This window comes from Rana temporaria, chromosome 8 (assembly GCF_905171775.1).
Source record: "Rana temporaria chromosome 8, aRanTem1.1, whole genome shotgun sequence".
Classification (NCBI taxonomy): domain Eukaryota; kingdom Metazoa; phylum Chordata; class Amphibia; order Anura; family Ranidae; genus Rana; species Rana temporaria.
In genome coordinates, this window is record NC_053496.1 from 30,456,759 (window position 1) to 30,477,645 (window position 20,887).

A 20,887-nucleotide genomic window follows, 5' to 3' on the forward strand; every position below is an offset into this window, starting at 1 on the left:
AAAAAGCTTTTTGAGAGTCGGAGTGTCTCAAAAGTAAAGATGGGCAGAGGTTCACCAATTTGTTGAACAATTGCAGAATAAAACTCAACTTAAAATTGCAAAGACTAAAAATATATCATCATCTAGTTCACAACATTGTTAAAAAATTCTGAGGCCCCGTACACACGACCGAGGAACTCGACGGGCAAAAAACATCGTTTTGCCCGTCGAGTTCCTTGTGAAGCCGCCGAGGATCTCGGCGAGCCGAAATTTCCCATTGAACAACGAGGAAATAGAGAACATGTTCTTTATTTCCTCGCCGAGATCCTCGTCGGCTTCCTCGGCCGAAAGTGTACACACGGCCGGGTTTCTCGGCAGAATTCAGCTCTGCCGAGAAACTTGGTCGTGTGTACGGGGCCTGAGACTCTGACAAAAAAATCTCTGTGCACAAGGGACAGGGCTGAAATGCAATATTGGATGCCTGTGAGCTTCAGGCCCTCCGATGGCGCTGCATTAAAAATAGACACTATTCTGTGTAAAGTGATTTCAAAGGCAGAAGTTTTCTGACCTTAAAGCGGGAGTTCACCCATAAAACTATTTTTCCCCTTAGATGGATGCTCGTTTTGTCTAGGGGAATCGGCTAGTTGTTTTAAAATATGAGCCGTACTTACCGTTTTCGAGATGCATCTTCTCCGTCGCTTCCAGGTATGGGTCTTCGGGAGCGGGCGTTCCTTCTTGATTGACAGTCTTCCGAGAGGCTTCCGACGGTCGCATCCATCGCGTCACTAGTAGCCAAAAGAATCCGAACGTCGGTGCGGCTCTATACTGCGCCTGCGCACCGACGTTCGGCTTCTTTCGGAAAATCGTGACGCGATGGATGCGACCGTCGGAAGCCTCTCGGAAGACTGTCAATCAAAATAGGAACGCCCAGTCCCGCAGCCCATACCCGGAAGCGGCGGAGAAGATGCATCTCGTAAACGGTAAGTACAGCTCATATTTTAAAACAACTAGCCGATTCCCCTAAACAAAACGAGCATCCATCTAAGGAGAAAAAGTGTTATGTACGGGTGAACCCCCGCTTTAATGCATTCAATGCATTAGGGTAAAAAAAAACCTTCTCTGTGCAGCTCCCTCTTCACAGCCCTCCCTCATACTTACCTGGGCCCAATCTCGAGCCAGTGCTGCTGTGTGGCTGTCTCCCTCCTCACACGGCAAATTGATAGCAGCCATTGGCTCCTGCTGTCAATCAAATCCTGTGATGAGGAAACAGGGGGTGGGGCCGAGCTGCTCTGTCTATGTCTATGAACACAGGCAGCAAGCCCACAGGTGTCCCACAATAGGAAGCGGCTTCCTATGATGGCACACTGAGAAGAGGAAGAGCCAGGAGCACTGTTGGGGGACCCTAGAATATGAGGATCGGGGATGCTCAGTGCAAAGGTTTTAAAAAAAGAATGAAAGGCTGATTTCATAATGTTTAGGATTTTTCGTAAGGATTATTTCCTGGGGTAAAATTTTCTTTCCTTGCATCAAGCAAAATACGTTTTCCACATGCAATTGTATAACTTGTAGGAGGTCAACTTTGTACGTTTTAACAGCATAGAAAGTTCAAAATCAGAGAGACCCCTGTTTCTCAAGACCTGGGTTTTAACAGCCATGCTCTAAAGCAGCCCTCAAAATTTCCACTCGCCTGCTAGCATTTGGCGAGTGGATTTAAGCTGGGGGCGAGTGATGACAGGGCTGCATGACCAATGTCCCTTCAATCTGTGCCTACACTTAGAGCCCTGATGCGATTGGCGGCCGAAGAGGAAAGGTGCATGCTCGGGAAAAGTAGTCTGACATGAGAGCGGCAGCCTTCTAGTTTGTGCAGATTTCTTCTCCTTGTGCTCTATGTAGGTGTCCAGCAGTTCAGCCTGAGCACTGTGAGCAGACTGGTCTCAATGTGTGCTGTGCGGTGTCAATGTGCGCTGTGCTATAGTGTCAACGGCTGTGCAGTTGTGTGGATCTCGGCGCTGGATTGTACTCCCACCCGATGTGCTGAAGCTCCTCTCCTCACTGCCAGCCTGAATAAAAGGGGGAAGTGGGGACATGCAAGCGTGGAGCCGCACACACAGGCTCCTGATGATGAGATGAATAGGAGAGGGAGAGAGAGGATGGATGGATGGGAGTTGCAGAGGAGACAGCAAGAGAATGGGGAAGAGATCCAGTTCTAGTGCCCTGTCCCTCTGGTCTGCCCCCAGTGCCCTGTCCCTCTGGTCTGCCCCCAGTGCCCTGTCCCTCTGGTCTGCCCCCAGTGCCCTGTCCCTCTGGTCTGTACCCAGTGCCCTGTCCCATTTTGTTAAAGTTGTTTTTGGTAATATTTAATTGTGTAACTTGATTCTGCATAAAAAAATTAACAGTGTCATTCCATTAGATAATCTACGAGGGCGTGTTTAGGGGCGCAATTAGGCGTGGAGCAGTGTATGGATTAGGTGGGGCAACTGGTGGCGAGTAACTCTTGAGGCCTGGCTAGTAGCTCAGGACTTGAAATTTTGAGCCCTGCTCTAAAGCCAGTAATCGTCATGCAGGGCAGTAAATTGGTCCTTGGGTGTCTGCCAAAAATGTGATCAGGTTGGAGAATCCACATACAATTCGGCCAATGCTGATCTTTGAGGATCACTGGAATTCACTCCATCTTGTGGAGAAGATGAAGACGGTGCTTCAGGTAAAAAAGGTGTAGATCAGGATGTCCTGACCCCATGGAGTCACCAGAGTATCCATTGATTCTGCTAAAAGGTCTCTGCATCTGGAGATAAACCTGTTCAGTTTGTTGTTGAACCTGAATGCCAGAAAGTCCCCGACCTGCATCCACCACTTGTGACAAAGGTCCCAAAAGACTTCCAGATACAGGGACCGCTCTTTCTGATCCAGTCTGCTGAGGGAGACTGCCTGCATTCAGTCTACATCTGGGATGTAGGCTAGAACTGTTTCTACCTTTCTTGCCGCAGAAAGACTTCTGATCCCTCCCTGATGGCTGATTTATGTCATTGCTGAGGCATTGTCCAACTGGATCCTGATCAATTGATCCTCCAGTAACGGTGACCAGCAACAGAGAGACAACAAAATTCCCTTGAGCTCCAGAATGTTCAATAAAATTCTTTGTTGAACCTGGTTCACTGCACTGACACAGTGTCCTGGACTCCTCCCCAGCCTTTGTAGGTCCAGATGTATATATACGAGACAGAAAGGAATTCAAATATGATACATTTGCTACATGAGTAACATGAGTTCTGTGTCTTGGCACCCCCATAGCTTATGTGAATCAGACATACTGTACATATTTCACAGAAATAGCCACATCCTAGTCCCCATACCAGTTCCTGGGTCCCTGGGACAGACCAAGGCCTGTATCTGATCATCTGCCACGGGAAAGCCAAGGGATCCAACAGTAAACGAGTGTTGGTGGGAATGTATAAATGTAATCTCACACTGTATATTTAGTAAGTTGGTCTCACCATCCATGACGGTATTCCGGACATGGAGAAGCTGCTGGTACATGTGTCTGCTGGTCTGCAGATATGATGACACAAATGTCTGCAAAATTGTAAGAGGCTTATTAGACAAATATCCAAACATAAATCTACGGGTTAAGGGAGGGAGGATCTAAAATATTTAACAGACATAGTAATAATGTGTCAGAGCCATCACTAAGACCACAAAGACAAAGATCGCACTAACCGATGAGACCGCCGTCCGGTCTGCAGGAACCTTCCCTGGTGCTGACAAGATGTTTGGTTTCAACCGGGTCATTGGAGACCGGAAAGCTGAAATACAGAACAATGTCTCTATTTCCAGTCTGTAGGATCAGTATGAGAGTGAAGAAAATACATGAGGCTATATTACCAACCAGACCTCGACACCCTTACCTTGTTGCAAGGCCTGGTAGGATGCAGTGTATTCCTTCATCTCCTGTATGTGATCCTGGCAAAAATTTAGCTGACTCTGAAGATCAGACAAGGACTGTCTGTGTGTCTGTCTCTCCATCTCAAGCTGTCTGTCCAGAGCCTGGATCACCAAATCCAATCTGCACACATAGAGCAAAACATGATCCCTCCATTACCTATGCTGAACTTGCCCTCATAATACCAATACTGAACATGACCCCCGATTAACTGCACCAAATATGCCCCCCCTCAATTAGCTATACTAAACATGAACCCCATTACCAATACTGAAGTGACCCATCATTACTTAAACATGACCCACATTACCAAACTCAACATGACTCCCATTACAATACTCAACATGATCCCCCAATAACTATACCAACATGACGTTCCCCCATAACCTATACTTAACATGACCCATTACCAATATGCAACATGACGTTCCCCCATAACCTATACTTAACATGACCCATTACCAATATGCAACATGACGTTCCCCCATAACCTATACTTAACATGACCCATTACCAATATGCAACATGACGTTCCCCCATAACCTATACTTAACATGACCCATTACCAATATGCAACATGGCCCACCATTACAAATATTTAACATGACACACCTTCCTTCCCCCATAGCCTATACTGAACATGACCCCACCATTGGCAAAACTGAACATGAACCCTCATTACCTATATTAAAAATGACTTCCCATTTCCAATGCCGAACATGACCCTCATCCCCATTAGCTATACTGAACATGACTGGCCTTACCCATACTAAACTGAATCCCATTACCAATATTAAACATGACTCCCCCATTAGCAATACTGAACATGACTCCCCCCCATTAGCAATACTGAACATGACTCCCCCATTAGCAATACTGAACATGACTCCCCCATTAGCAATACTGAACATGACTCCCCCATTAGCAATACTGAACATGGCTCCCCATTACCAATAATGAACATGACCCCCATTATCAATACTGAACACGACCCTCTATTACCAATATTAAACCAGACCCCCTCCATTACCAATCATACACATGCCCACTACCAATACTGAACATGATCCCCCATTACCTACACTGAACATGACCCCCTATTACATATACTGAACCTGAACCCTTATTACATAAACTGAACATTACCAATACTGAACATGACCCCCACATCCATAACCAATACTGAACACAACCCCACATTACCAATATTGGACACTAGGCACATAGAAAACTGAAGGCCAGCCCTCCAGAGACTATAAACCCTCCCACATCAATGCTGCTTAGTTATAGCAATCAGTTCAAAGAGAGAATAGTATAATAGGGGAGGAAACAATGTCTCGCAATGCACTACAAGAAAAGTTTTTTTTTACAGTGAGCACAAACATCGTATTTTCTCTAGCCTCCACTGAGAAACATAGTTTGGCACCAAGCAACCTAGGAACATCTAAAAGGATTGCAAATGGAGGGTCGGGTTACACCAACATAAACACAGGTGAACCAGCACAACAAGAAAAATACAAAACAATAGAGACGCCAGTGCATTAAACTGTTGCTTGCACAACCTTGTTTCCAAAATAGCATCAGCAGACACACCATCCGTGGAAAACCTAAAGAATATATGAACAAAAGAGCAGGTTGAAACTTTACAGATTTGAAACATAGAGGCTTGATGAGGAACAGGCCAAGAAGTACTCACTTACTTAGTGGATTGGACTTTAAGAGCCCTTTCACACTGGAAACTCCTATAGCGGAGCATTAAAATAGCGGTAAAACACAGCTATTTTACCGCGTTTTTGCTGCGATTTTACAGCGTTTTCAATTCATTTCAATGGAGAGGGGCGTTTTTGGAGTGTTTTATGAGCGTTTTAATAGCGCTATTTTTACCGCAAAAACGCACCAGTGTGAAAGGTCTCTAAAGGACAAAGGAGAAACATTGGAGGTTATTTACTAAAGGCAAATCCACTTTACACTACAAGTGCAAAGTGCACTTGAAATTGCACTTGGAAGTGCAGTCACTGTACATCCAAGGGGGACATGCAAGGAAAATAAAAAAAACAGCATTTTAGCTGGCACATGATTGGATGATAAAATCAGCAGAGCTTCCCCTCATTTCAGATCTACCCCTCAGATTTACAGCGACTGCACTTCCAAGTGCACTTTCAGTGAAATTTCAAGAACACTTTGCACTTGCAGTTTGCACTTGTAGTGCAAAGTGGATTTGCCTTTCGTAAATAACCCCCTTTATGTTGCAATTCATACATCTACAAAACAACCATTAGAATCCACTAGCAATAGTGGATCTGGTAGCCAGATATCCTATTTTAGGACCTTCAAGAATGACAAAAAGGGAATCCAACTGTGTAAATGAGGAAGTCACAGAAAGGTAAACTCTGAGGCCTCGTACACACGAACGTTTTCCTCGACAAAATCCATCAAGAAACTTGGTGGCAGAGCTTTTTTGCAGAGGAAAACAGTCGTGTGTATGTTTTTCGTCGAGAAAACTGTCGTTGATCTCGACGAGAAAAATAGAGTTCTCTTTTTTCTCGTCGGGAGTCTCAATTTCCTTGTCGTGTTTCTCGTCAGGCTGGTTTACGACGAGAAACACGTTTGTGTGTATGCTTAAAAACCCGCGCATGCTCAGAATAAAGTATGAGATGGGAGCGCGCCTTCGGTAAAAGTAGCGTTTGTAATGGAGATAGCACATTCGTCACGCTGTAACAGACTGAAAAGCGTGAATCGTCTCTCACCAAACTTTTACTTAACACGCAGTAACATGGAATTAGCAAATAATAATCGATCAGCACAAACCCCCCGTCAGAGGAGCAGCCGATCGGCTCTACTCGCGTCTGACAGACGCGAGTGAGGAAAAGCCGATAACCGGCTCTTGTTTACATCGTGATCAGCTGTGATTGGACACGGCTGATCACGTGGTAAAGAGTCTCCGTCAGAGACCCTTTACCTAGATCGATGTTTCGGGGTGTCAGACCGGGGGCGCGCAGCGGCTCAATATCCTGAGGACGTCATATGACGTCCAGTCAGGATATTGAAACCACTTTGCCGTCGTCTTTTTGTAATAGGGCGGGCGGCAAGTGGTTAAAACGATGTCTTTATTGTACAAATAAAATCCAAAAAACAACCAAAAGCGATGCAGTCAAATTGAAGTGAACAACAGAAAAAGGGTGGCTGACATGTTTCACATCATGGGATGCTTACTCGTAGCTGAAGAGGCACAAAGGGAAGCCCAGAACAAACAAAAAATCTGTCCCTTATCACTGCCCAGCCAGCTACGATCACATAAGTGACAGTTATGCCGCGTACACACCATCACTTTATGTGATGAAAAAAAACGGCGTTTTTAAAAACGTCACTTTAAATGATCGTGTGTGGGGGAAAAATAGGATTTTTTGTACTCACCGTAAAATCCTTTTCTCTGAAGTCCATGGACGGACACAGCTCCTTAAATCTTGACAAGTGGGTTATGTTCCCTGTTTACAGGAGAGGACTAGGCAGAAACATGTTAAATAGTTAAATACATGTTACATTAACAGAGTTGAACAGCCCCGCCCAGGGGGCGGTCCCTCCAGACATAACCCTCCTCACTGCAGCTTGCAGCCTCAGTTCGTAACAAGCAGTACAAACCTAAAAAGGAGGGGTGGGAGCTGTGTCCGTCCATGGACTTCAGAGAAAAGGATTTTACGGTGAGTACAAAAAATCCTATTTTCTCTTATCGTCCATGGACGGACACAGCTCCTTAAATCTTGACAAGTGGGACGTCCCCAAGCAGTGTCAAAAAACGAGGGGTGGGAAATATATCAGTAAAAACAATTTTAACTTCACCCCAAAACAAGCAGAGCTCCTCAACGGAGGAGGTGCAACTTTAAACAGCCGCCGGCAAAAACTAGCGGCTGAAAAAAACATCATAAGATGCACTCACAGCAACCATGTAAATTCTGGAAAAAGCGTGAACGGACGAGCAAATCGCCGCCTCGCACACCTGTGAGACCGACGCATGATGTCGGGAAAAAAAAAAAAAAAACCCAGGAAGCACCAATTGCCCTGGTCGAAAGTGCCGTGACCGGAAAGGGGGGCCCGCCCTTAGGAGCATAGGCCTGTATGACGGCCTGCCCGATCCACCGAGAAATGGTGGTCGACGAGACCGCCAGGCCCTTTTGTGGACCAGACACCGACACAAAAGAGAGTCAGAAGCTCCGAAATGGAGCCGTAGTAGGCTGGTATACCCGCAAAGCGCGTACCACGCCTAAAGTATGAAAGGCCGAAACCTCCTTCGGAAGAAGGGAAGGTCGCGGGCGCACCATCACCTAATCCTTATGGTGGATCAAGCATGGCGGCTTGCAAGACAAGACCGCCAACTCAGAAACCCCTCTAACAGAGGTAAAGGCCACTAAAGGGGCCACCTTCTGAGATAGTGTCAAGAGAAAATCTCTGATGTTTCCAAAAGGAAGGTTCCTGAAGAACCGAGAGCACCAGAGTCAAAACTCATGGGGGAAGAGATGGGCCAAGAGGGGAAAGTATATGACAAACCCCTTGCACACAAAAAAAGGGGACCCACCAGGGAACGGGCCGCAAAAAGGCCACTAAAAGAACACAGCCAAGGCTGAAATCTGCCCCCAAACGGTGCTTTAAGCAATTTTTAGATCCAATCCAAGCTTTAAAAACAGCAGGACCCTGGACACCGAAAGTACGCCCGTGGACGTCACTCCATCCCTTCGCACCAAGAGAGGTGCGACGGTAGATCCTCCGGAAGAAGACTACGGTGCCCTGTTGAGATGACCGAGTCAGACAGACCCTGGTCACCTAAAGTCTGGCTTCCAATAACCATGTTAAGCAAGTCAGTGACTGTACAACAGGAGGAAGTATGGGACCTTGAGACAGGAACCTCCTGCCCTGGCAATCGCCAGGGTGCCTCCGCTACCAGGCGCCCGATATCAGCGTACCAAGGACGCTGAGATTAATCTGGAGCGATTAGAATCATCGGGATCTCCTCAGCATCCACTCTGTGGAGCGGCCGAGGAAGCAACTACCATGGAGGAATGGCAAAAAATCACCGATACAGACAACACAGGGCCACCAGCGCGACTGACGCGTCTGTACAAGATCACTAGACCTGGCCACTAACTGACACCCTTGCGGCGGAGACAAGCTGCCAGGAGATCCATGCCATGTGAGGCTCACCTCCTGCAAGGGAGCCGAAACACCACAAGCACAAAGACCAGTCGCCCTGGTCCAGCATCTGGCGACTCCAGTAGTCTGCCTGCCGGCATACCTGATGGTAGACTGAAGCCACGGCCGTGGCGTTGTCCGGCTGAAACCAGATCGGTCGACCACAAGGAGAAGCATAGCCTGATCGCCTAAAATAGTAGGACAATGAACAGTAGACAGCACCTGGTATTCCCAGGCGGTCTTCCACCAGGCACTAGCCAGGCCCGACCCTGGGTAGCTACCGAGACCAGACACATTCAAGGAGGTGTGGTCATAGGTCCACGCAAGTCCAGCGACTCAGGGCCGACTGGACCCCCCAGTTTTGTGAACCTCCAGGTTCACAACCCGTGAGCTGGCATTCGTCGTAAACACCGACCACTGGAAGGAAGGAACAACTTCCCGGACCGAAGAGTCGGGAATCTCTGTCACCAACTCAGAGAGACTCTGACTAGGTGGCGCACAGGAATCCAATGATTTCAGAGACAAGAGATTTTTACCACCTGGACAGTAGTTCCACTGGAAAACCAGGGTGTGGAACTGGGCATACAGTACCACCTTGAAGGAGGCTACCCACAGACCCCAAACCAGCAGGCGCCCGGAGAGAAGACCGATTGCGTGATGCCAATACCTTCTCCGCAGACTGAAGAGTCTGCAATTTCTCCAGGGGAAGAAGGACCTTTGCCACTGAGGAGTCTGGATCAACACTAGATACTCCAACGCTGAGTCGGAACCTAGCATGCCCATAATTTGAACCCTGGGTCGCACACATATAGGGCAGGCTTGCTGCCACTGAGCTACACTTTCTGGCCTAAACGTTTAACATCCACCCGAATCTTCGGAGGGTCTGAATGGGAATAACCCATCCACTAGGTCGGAGACAGAAGCTGCTCTCAGAAGAAAGTCGTCAAAGTAGCCAATGAGGCAAAGCCTCGCTGTCCCAACAAAATTCAAATAAGTGCGAGCTCCTAGCTGAAAACCCATGGTGCTGATGCCAGATCAAAAGGGAGGGCCACAGGCTGACAGAGACCCTTCTCTCATCACGAAGCACAGAAAAAAACACTGTGACATGTGCAAAACGGGACATGCATGTATGCGTCCCTGATGTCCGAGGACGTCAGGACATCCCCCGGATGAAGCACAGCTACCACCGAACAAATGGATTCCATGCGGAACTACCCGACGTTCACAAAGGTATTTAGGGCCTGAGGCCCATAGAAAACCCCAAAACTCTCGTCCTGCAGGAAAGGTAAAATTACCTTGCAGCTTAGCAAATCCCACACTGCCCAAGGCAGACCGACGTGCCGGGAGGGGAAGACACAAGGACAGAACTTTGTTCTGTGGATAGGAGGAAACCCTATCTAGTACTCCGAAGAGACCACCTCGCAGACCCACTAGTCGGAGAGCAGGGAGGTTTCACTGAATTGTGAACCTGCAAGCCGCCCCTCCCACCTAGAGACAGGGAGGGAAGGCTATATACATTGGCAGGATTTGGGTGCCGGCGTGATCGGCTTATGCACCCAGGGACAGATTAGTCCCCCAGCTGGGCCTTTGACGGCCTGGGAGGGTTGCCCCTAAATAATACACACACATAGTGTGTATGTATATTATGTAGGTGTATGCACACATGTCTTTGGAGGAAACCGGAGTACCCGGAGGAAACCCACGCAGACACAGGGAGCGACAATGCAAGCTCCAGGCAGATTGGCGTCAGTGTGAAGATTGGCGTCAGTGTGCAGATTCGAACCAATGACTCTTTTGCTGCCAAGTAATGGAGTTAAGCACTACACCACCGTGTGCATAAAACCATTCTGAAACAGACGCCCTGGATAACAAGGGCGCAGCATTCAATGAAGCATCACAGACCTATATGAGGCCCTGGACCAGCTGGTCCGCTAGGCTAATACCCTCAGGAGAGAGTCGGTGCTCCTCCACTGTCTAGTGCAAAATGCTCACTCTGTGAGTTGTATACAGCACTAGGGGTCAGGACTACTCCAAGATGGCCGCCGAGCGTTCAGAACGCGGCCACAGGAAAATGGCCAGCACAATGTAAGCTGCGCCATAGCGTGGCTACGACAAAATGGGCGCCAATGGGAGTTTTCAATGTAATTGAAAAATCTCCCAAAAAATAGCGCCAGCGACCACTGAGACCCCAGTGTAGTGGCCACAATAGGCCGCAAGCCAGACCCCAGCATGGTAAACATGGAACGGGTCAGTACTTCGGATCTTCTATCAGTCAGATCCATACAAGCGGGGGTTCCCGCCCGGCGGTGAGGGACTACAAAAGCCCTCAGTGGCTTTTCTCATTCCGCATCTCAGAAATTATCAAAGAAGGGCACAGAAGGAAAAAACCTACACAGCGGTCTGATTTGTGTGATCCAAAAAAGACCGAGCCCTCGGCGGAAACCCAGCTGCACTATGCAGCTTAGGAGAGTCCCTTGCAGCAGTAAAAAGCGCACCCATAAATGCCTTATTCTGCCTTTTTTTTTTTTTTTTTTAACTAGGTACCTAGTCCATGGCTCCATAACAGAGCATTCCCCAGGGGATAACGGGGGAAGGGGGCACTCTTTTACCGCCCGCCCGCAGTCCACCCCCACCCTGGCACAAACTGTGTCCAGGACTACAATAAAAACTCTGTGGGAATCACAGGTGCTAACACCTGCTGCCACCACCAGCATGTGGGGAAGGACCCAGATACTGACTCCAATATTTACATATAGTGTGTATTATAATATGCACACCTGTCCATACAAATAGACAAAAGCTCCTAGAGCCCTATTCAGGGCCTCTCACCCACTTGCTGCGCTGACCAGGGGTAACCAGGGGACTCCCTCAGGAGGAGACTGCCCAGCGCTGCCTGTGAGGAAAAGAACCGTGAGGTAACTTTTGCAGGGACCTGTGTTTTAACAGGAAAAGCCTCATAGGGCTGTTTTATTTAAGGATAAGACACAGATACAGCATAAAAAGCAAAACCGTTACAGGTGTCACCAATCAGTCAGCGTCTGCTGAAGTATAATCATAAACATCTGTGCTCATCACAGGGCTTTTTACCTCACAGGAAAGCCCAATACAAAAAAGAAAAAACACAGGCCAGATAACACAGTCCCCTCAGGAAGGCCCCCTCCCCCCTGACAGCGGCAATGTTAGCAATGCAGCAAGGGAAAGGAGCAGGGAAGTAAGGGGAAGGGACCCCCGAACCCCAGGAATGCCCAGCTGTACCAACCCACCGAAGCAGGAGGGACTGTACTTACCCGTCCAAGCGAGGACTCGCTGACGCATTCCTGACAGAACTACAACCGAAATGGAGGTAGCTGTCGGCCCGGTCCACTGTGAGTGAGACAACACCACAGCCCAGTCATATGTGGACCTCGGAGCAAAGCTCACCGGCCACCTCAGGAGTCATGAGGTATGGCGTGGCAGACCAAGCCTCTTTGCAAAGGTGTGCCCACGCTTGCTGGTCGGACTGAGTAGACTACAAGGATCTATATTATCCAGCCTGTCTCTCAGCCAACAGTTGAAAGAAGATTCTTCAAGAAAAAGTAAAGTAAAATAAAATAAAATTTCTCCTCAGGGCGCTGGGCCCAAAGGGAGCCATACGTCCTTCTCCTTTGCTAGGCAGAACGAAACTGAGGCTGCAAGCTGCAGTGAGGAGGGTTATGTCTGGAGGGACCGCCCCCTGGGCGGGGCTGTTCAACTCTGTTAATGTAACATGTATTTAACTATTTAACATGTTTCTGCCTAGTCCTCTCCTGTAAACAGGGAACATAACCCACTTGTCAAGATTTAAGGAGCTGTGTCCGTCCATGGACGATAAGAGAAACGTCATTTTATGTCTTGTGAAAAACGACAAAAAAAATTGAAGCATGCTTCAATTTTATGTGTCGTTTTTCAAAACGTCGTTTTTTACTTCACAGAAATTGACCGTGTGTAGCAAAAAACGACGTTTAAAACAACGTTTTTACACCCGCGCATGCCCAGAAGCTAGTTATGAAGCGAGCTTCAATGGAAAAACGTGGTGAACGTAACCTCGCTTTGCTAGAGCATTGTGAAAAAACGATGGTGTGTAGGCAACTTCGTCTTTGAAAATTGAAGTTTCAAAAACGTCGTTTTTTACTTCACAGAAAAAGTTGTTTTTTTTCATCACATAAAGTGATGGTGTGTATGCGGCATTAAACACATAAAAACCTACATTTGAAGGGAAAAATTACCCACCCAGCGAGAGCTTTACTTTAGCCACTCGCAAAAAGTCTTCAGAGACAGCGACACAAAATTGTCACAGCTCTGGTTCCGATACCTCTGCAAGGAATCGCCTGATAAACTCACCAGATCTGAATTGCAGAGTACAGTGTGAACTAAAATACAGATGGGTTGTCACTGCTGACTGCAGAATCATCGCAGAGAGAACACCAGCATACTTAATAAACTGAGAAACATGTGCCTGTTGGTCCACTGAAAGGACTTCCAGAAAATCAAATATCTGGCCTGAATTTATAAGGGAAGGTCGATAGTAGTAAAAATCTTTTAATGCAAACAAAAATATAGCAGAAGGTGAGGAAGATCAATTCTTAAGACTGTAAGCAAAACTGAGCTGGATTGGCGTGGGAGGGGTTATAGCTTCTACGGGTTATAGCTAAATGACCTTCCATTTTCTATATATCTAGTGTCCATTTCTCTTGTAGGTAGCATCATAACCTTTGGTTGTCAAGCCGTGTCCTTCAAAGGACAATAGAGAAAAAAGTTTTGGCTTTCGTCACACTTTAGCAATCAGCAAATAAGCTCCTAAAATCCATCCATCTAGTCATCAATGACCTCTGTAGCTGCAGACACTGTGAAGTAATCAATCTTCTAAAACAAAACAGACTCTGAATTGGTTTCAAACACTTTCTATGCCTTTCTGCACCTGCTGTGTGTTTACATCAGAGGGCTAATCGACTGCCAAGATTATGCTCTATAGAGAATTGAGGGAGTTGAACTGTGATTTCTGTTGTGATCTTTGAGAATTAATTCAATAAAATTCACAAATCTTAAATGCAAGGATCCTAATTTTAGTCATGTGACTAAACAAATGGAATTTATATCCTAGCTTTGTGAATTGAGCAAAATGACTGCAGTTACAGAGGTGATTGATGGCTTTTTCTTTTTCCTAAATCTCTTGTTCAGCATATGTAAATATGTGCCCAGTTTGGGCACAGGTGAACTTTGAACATACCTCTTGTTCTGCGGTATTTGGGAAAAAGTTTATGGCGGGGCTGCAAATGTCATTGTAGCAGATCCATATGACTGGAGAAAGGGTCAATGAAAGATTTATACCTCATGTATTTTCTAGTGACAGATTTTAGTGGGGAGGGTTGGCTTATACTTCTGACATGCCCGGGTATAATTTACAGTACAGTATGTACACACACACACACATACAAATAATTTTTTTTTTCATTTTCCCCACTTATACAGGTCTTTATTTGTTGCCTCTCAGCACTAGAAAAGATATGTCAGTGCCAATAAAAAACAAATTAAGCATAGGGGATACAGTTGTGCTCATAAGTTTACATACCCTGGCAGAATTTATAATTTCTTGGCCATTTTTCAGAGAATATGAATGATATGACAAACACTTTTCTTTTTCACTTCTTGAGTAGAGTTTGAACACTGCTGGTTGGCATTCTCAATTCTTTGGATATGATTTTATATCCCTTTCCTGTTTTATACAGTTCAACTACCCTTTTCCACAGATCCTTTGAGAATTCTTTTGCTTTCCCCATGACTCAGAATCCAGAAATGTCCAGTGCAGAACTGGATGAAAAATGCAAGGGTCTGTCAGGAGTCCAGAAACTCATTGACCTTTTATACACACACACACACACACACACACACACACACACACACACACACACACACACACACACACACACACACTAATTACAAGCAAACAGATCACAGGTGAGGATGGTTACCGTTAATAGCCATTCAAACCCCTTTGTGTCAACTTGTGTGCATGTTATTAGGCCAAAATCACCAGGGTATGTACACTTTTGATCAGGGTCATTTGGGTAGCTTCTGTTGTAATTATGATTTAAAAAGAGTAAACACAGTTGATTGATAATAAACGGCTTTAGTCAAACACTAAGGCCCCTTTCAGACGTCGGCTCCGTCTGTCCGTTCATTACAAGTCCTTTAACGGACTTGTAATGAATCCCTATGGGAACGCGTCCGTTAGCGGATGGAGCATCCGCTAGCGTCCGCGTCAGTCGGGATCCGCTTTTCCGAACGGAAGAAACCCTATTTTTCTTCCGTTCGGCGGAGCGGAACTGATGCAGACAGACAGACGGTCCATCTGCATCAGGTTCCCCATAGGGGACAGCGGAGCAGAGACAGGGCGGTCCCTGCACTGTGTGCGGGGACCGCCCTATCCGCCGACAGCTGAGCGGGGATCCCCGCTGAGCCGACGGAGACACACGGAGCGGACCCGGAAACGGTCCGCTCTGTGTGAAAGAGCCCTAACCATGAGTGAAAGAAAAGTTTTTGTGTTATTATTAGGCCCCTTTCAGACGGACGGATAGAATGGTGCTTTTAGCTGCGGATTTTCTATTTTTCTACCGCAGCTAAAAGCACATAATGTTTTCCTATGGCCCCATTCACACACAGCGTTTACGCACGATTACGTTATATGCGGTTTGGTGCGAATAGAAAAAATAGAATTGAATGCGTCCAGGTGCGATGTAGCGCAGCTATATGCACAAAACCGCAGGTAATCGCAGTCTTTTTTGTCAACTGCGGATATCAGCGTTTTAGAATTCAAGGGACCCAAACAAAAACAAAAAAAATAAAAATGGTTGCTATGGAAATGAATACCGCAGCTAAACGCAGCCGCAGTTAAACGCACGTAAACGCATGTAATCGCAATGTGCAAATGCAGCTAATCGCAGTGCCTGGAGCCTTGAATTTCACAAAACATTTGTAGTGCTTTTAACTGCGGCAAAACAGCCGTCCGTCTGAAACGGGCCTTATTCTCTGAAAAATGGCCAAGAAATCATAATTTCCACAGAAGTGGAGTAAAAGCCGGTTCACACTGGGGCGACTTGTCAGGCGGCTCAGCCGCCTGACAAGTCGCCTCCCATTCTATTCAATAGAACCGTTCTAATAGGAGTGACGCAAGTCGCTCTGACTTATAAAAAGGTTCTTGCACGACTTCGGGGGCGGCTTGGGGCGATTTGAAATGACTTCTATACAGAAGTCATTTTGCTAATCGCCTCTGAAGTCGTCTTCAGGACGACTTGCAGAGTCGCCCCCCCGAAGTCGTGCCGCCGCAGTGTGAACTGGCTCTTACCCTTTAAAGAAGTGAGCTCTGAACTACTCTGGTCATGAAAGAAATGGACTGTTTTCACTTTACTGGAATTAAGGCAAAAATCGTGCAACTTTCCTGAAATTTCACCATGTATTGCAAGTCAATAAGGAAGGAAAGATGTTTTTTAAGTGGACTTTAAATTTCTCCTGAGAGCTACTGAAGCTCATTTCAATTTTAATATTTTTTTAAATATTTTAAATATTTTATTATTTCTTATATCATATTATATAACGACTTTCAAGGAAAGTATTTGCAGTGCCCATCAATGAGAACCCTGGATGTGGAGTCATCTGCATAATGTTTCCTCCATACTTATAGAAACATTACCAGCTGATTCTGGAATTAAAGCAGAACTTCACCCAAAAGGAGAAGTTCTGCTTGTTTGCATCCTCCCCCCTCCTCTTAAATAATTGCCACATTTTTTTTGGGGGGGGGGGGGGCAGCAGATACCTGGTTTTGACAGGTTCCCACTTCAGCCCAGATTACAGGTCCCAAAAGACTGCGGGACCATTCACAAAGCACAGCTTGTGCATTGAAGAATTGGCTCAGTTGAGGACAGTGCTGGACCTGCATGGATTAAAAGTTAGAGGCTACAGTATTTGTAGCTGCTGATTTTTACTTTTTTTGGTGGGAGATTGGAGCTCCTCTTTAAAGAGGGGGTTCACCCTATACATTTTTTTTTTCTAGCATTAAATTAAGCATAGTAGCGCGAGCTACAGTATGCCTTTATTTATTTTTTTTGCCCCGTACTCACTGTGCAATCCTATAGTGAAGATTCCGACTCCCCGCGGGGAATGGGCGTTCCTATCCAGAGGGAAGATGATTGACGGCCGGCTCTGGCGCGTCACGCTTCTCCGGAAATAGCCGAAATAGGACTTGGCTCTTCACGGCGCCTGCGCATAGTCTGTGCGCAGGCGCCGTATAGCGCCGTGAAGAGCCGAGACCTACTCCGGCTATCTTCGGGGAGCGTGACGTGCCATAGCCGGCCGTCAATCATCTTCCCTCTGGATAGGAACGCCCATTCCCCGCGGGGAGTCGGAATCTTCACTATAGGATTGCACAGTGAGTACGAGGCAAAAAAAATAAATACAGACATACTGTAGCTCGCGCTACTATGCCTAATGTAATGCTCAAATGTTGTTATTGTGGGTGAACCACCGCTTTAAGTTTACATTTATGATTGCAGCTGCAGTAATATGAGTCACAATGAGAAACTATCTATGGTCACTGTCCTAAGCTCTAAAGAGCAGGGCCCTCTGTTTCCTCCCATATTGAATTGTATTGTAACTGTCCTGTCTAGCGCCATGTTGTAAAGCGCTGTGCAAACAGTTGGTGCTATAAAAACCCATTATAATAATAATAATTACTTGGAAGAATGAATGACTAGCGCAGGAACCCTAGAATTATCCTTTTAGTTTTTTATCCAATAGTGTGCTACTGATGCTTTAACAGTGTCTGGATTCTGGACTGGCAGCTTCTATATACCAAAGGATCTTTTACATAGTTCTCTTGGTTTGCTATGCAACTGAATGCATCCACATTACAGGTTAATAGCCCAGATAATAATTTTAGTCCAATTTAAGATCAAATGGAAGAAACTTTTTGAGGAGGCCAGAACTCACTCCCATTATCAGCGATTATGGATGGGGAACAATGTAAACAGCTGGGCTGGATTCAAAAATACAATACATGTGGTAGTTTCGCCAAATAAAGCACTGTATTCATCAACAGCTGGTTGAATCAGTCCCTAAGCCCTGATGAAGGGGGTGAACTCTGGCCCCCGAAATGCTTTGGCTTCCATTTATTCTTACACTGGAATAAAAGTATCTAGACTAATAACCTATGCTGTGGCGCTTTAATCTCAGATCCATTTAATATTTGAGATTACGGGTGTGGTAATATGGGCCACAATAGGAAAGTGGGGTGATGGATTCCTATAGTATAGTGCCCTCTATAGCTGCCATCCTCATGCTGCACATCCTTGGACACACATGTGGCTTTTAGCCAACTCTCGGTTAAGCCTCCATAAACTGTTATGCAGTTCTCTTTGACACTGTGTAGTTAGAGAAGCAGCTCAGACTCCTCCAGCAGTGAGCTCTGTTCTTTCTCTGCACATCGGTGACATTGGATAATAATGTGGAAATGATTTGAGATTCGCACCATGATCTGCTGCTCACATTCCTCTCTAGTTACACTTTACACAAGACCAGATCTAAGGGCTCCGTAATCTTGCGGTAATTGTTAAACACCTTGAAATCTCTCACAAATAGGTCTCCAGAGACGTGACGCGCTAAGGCGGGATTAGCGACATTCCCTGCGGCCTCTGTATGAACTCTGGACGCACTTTCACCTGAACTTTGAAAACTTTCCCCGAAGACAGAGGTGCTGATGTGGTCAGAGGTGCCTCAGACACATTTATAGGGGCTGCGATAGAACCGCCAAAGAGGAAAAAATACTTCTAAAACAGGGTAGGCTAAGATAATGGGGGGGAAAAATCCCCATAAAAGTTGATTTTAAAGGCCGCTAATGTTATTTAACCTATCAACCTCTCATCTGCCTCATTCAAGTCACAAAATAATATCAAACATTTGATTGGCTGGGTGATGCATAGGCAATATTGAATATTTATTAATCATCTACACAAGGTATAAAAATGATACTTCCTTTTATATCAGTTATATACATAATATAAAGCAGTTATACTTCTCTGCTTTCCTCCGGCTCTCCTCGGCCTCCAGTTTCAGAGCAGCCATGGCAGATTGCAATGTCTGGTTCTTCTCCTGCACAGCAGACATCTTATCTCTGAGTGTCACAATCTCCTCTTCTTTCTGTGACAAGCTGAAAACATTACAAGAAAGTTAGCAGGACAGAAAACCAAATGCCACAGGTAAGGTAAGTCTCTATGTTCGGCCCCAGGTACATTCTTATTGAAACTCCAGCAATTACTGACAACACACCACCAACAGTATCAGATGTACCCCGACCAGTGTCACCATCTACTGTGTCAGATGTACCGGGAACAGTGTAACCATCAACAGTGTCAAGTGTACCCGGACCAGTGTCACTACAGTGTCAAATGTCCCTCAACATCTGCAGTGTCAGATCTACCCAAACCAGGTTCACCATCAACAGTGTCATAAGTATTTGTGACATACCCAAAAGTTTGTAGGCCAGGGTCATCACCAGCAGTTTGCAGGCCAAAGTTACAGAAGGCAGTTTGAAGGCCTATGTCACCACCAAAAGTTTATATGTTCTGAAAGGTTGGTGTCCCTTCCGGCAGTCTTTAGGTTGGTGTCACTATTGGAAGTCTGTAGGACATTGTGCGACTAACCAGAACCGCAGGGGAACACGTGAGGTGCACGGTGGGCCGATGAGAGACAGCAATAATACAGTTCATCGGTTTATTCACGGTTAGCAGAAAGCCTCCCTGGGCCGGTCGCACAGTGAAAGGGAAGACAGCACGAAATCCTCCGGGGCACGCTCTGTGATAGAGAAACGCCAGCCAAGATGGTGGTTGAGATGCCCGTGATGACAAGGGTGTTTAGAGTGCTTGTGGCGGCTGGGTCACTTGAAGGTATTTTGTTGTGACGCCAGTACCGCTAATGGTGGTACAACCAGTTGTAGTAGCAATGTTGAAGAACGAGGTAGACAGTGGTAGGATACAACTCACAAACTTTTACTGTGTCTGGTTTTGGTTGCAGTACAAACATCCAGTTAGAATACAGTCTCTGGGTAAATAGAGGAGTTCTGCTGATCCACTGCTAATAGGCTTTAGTAGGCCTGGACTCAGGCCGTGGTTCAGTATAATGCTTACTTGTTCCTGGTCTCTTTTGAATCCAGTGACCTTGGTGAGGTTGCTGGTGGCTAAGAAATCCTTCACCTTTAGAGCCCATTCACACCTAGGCGTTTTGACACGCCAGGACACGCCAGAGGGATGATGTAACATTGCCCTCTATGGAGATGGTTCACATCTCCACGCCTGCCGCCTGTCGCCTGAAAAAAAGTCCCGGACCTTTTTTTCAGGCGTCTTTCGGCGTTCGGCATAGGAGATGTGAACCATCTCCATAGAGGGGGTGAAGGCTGCATTCACAATCGTGGCGTTTTGTCGCCACGAATCGCGGTACAAAACGCTGCTATTTGTCGCCGCAATTCGCGAGACAAAACGCAGCGATTTAGTACGCCGAGGTGTGAATGCAGCCTTATACTCAAAGGTCTTTGCTGCCGATTACTGGCTTTTTTTATCCTTTGATTTTAGCAGTTCCAATTTGTCCCTTCTCTGGACTGACCTTCTCTCACCTTCACATTCTGCTTTCTCTCTGCACACTCACTTCCTGAACTGACCAACTGACCACAGAAAAACCTGAGCTGGGATAGATATCCCAGAGTGGTGCTATCCCCATCTTGTGGTGGGA

General features: G+C 46.3%; 1 protein-coding gene across 2 annotated transcripts in view; it reads right to left on the reverse strand.

The window, feature by feature from the left end:
• The window catches only part of LOC120946788, a 149,275-nt gene that overhangs the window by 89,014 nt on the left and 39,374 nt on the right, over positions 1-20,887 (reverse strand). For both annotated transcript variants that reach the window (XM_040361485.1, XM_040361486.1), the window contains exons 6-9: positions 19,179-19,313; positions 3,882-4,039; positions 3,694-3,779; positions 3,471-3,549 (exon numbers count right to left, since the gene is read on the reverse strand). In XM_040361485.1, coding sequence (XP_040217419.1) covers positions 3,471-3,549; positions 3,694-3,779; positions 3,882-4,039; positions 19,179-19,313 — 458 coding nt within the window. The remainder of the gene's footprint in view (positions 1-3,470; positions 3,550-3,693; positions 3,780-3,881; positions 4,040-19,178; positions 19,314-20,887) is intronic.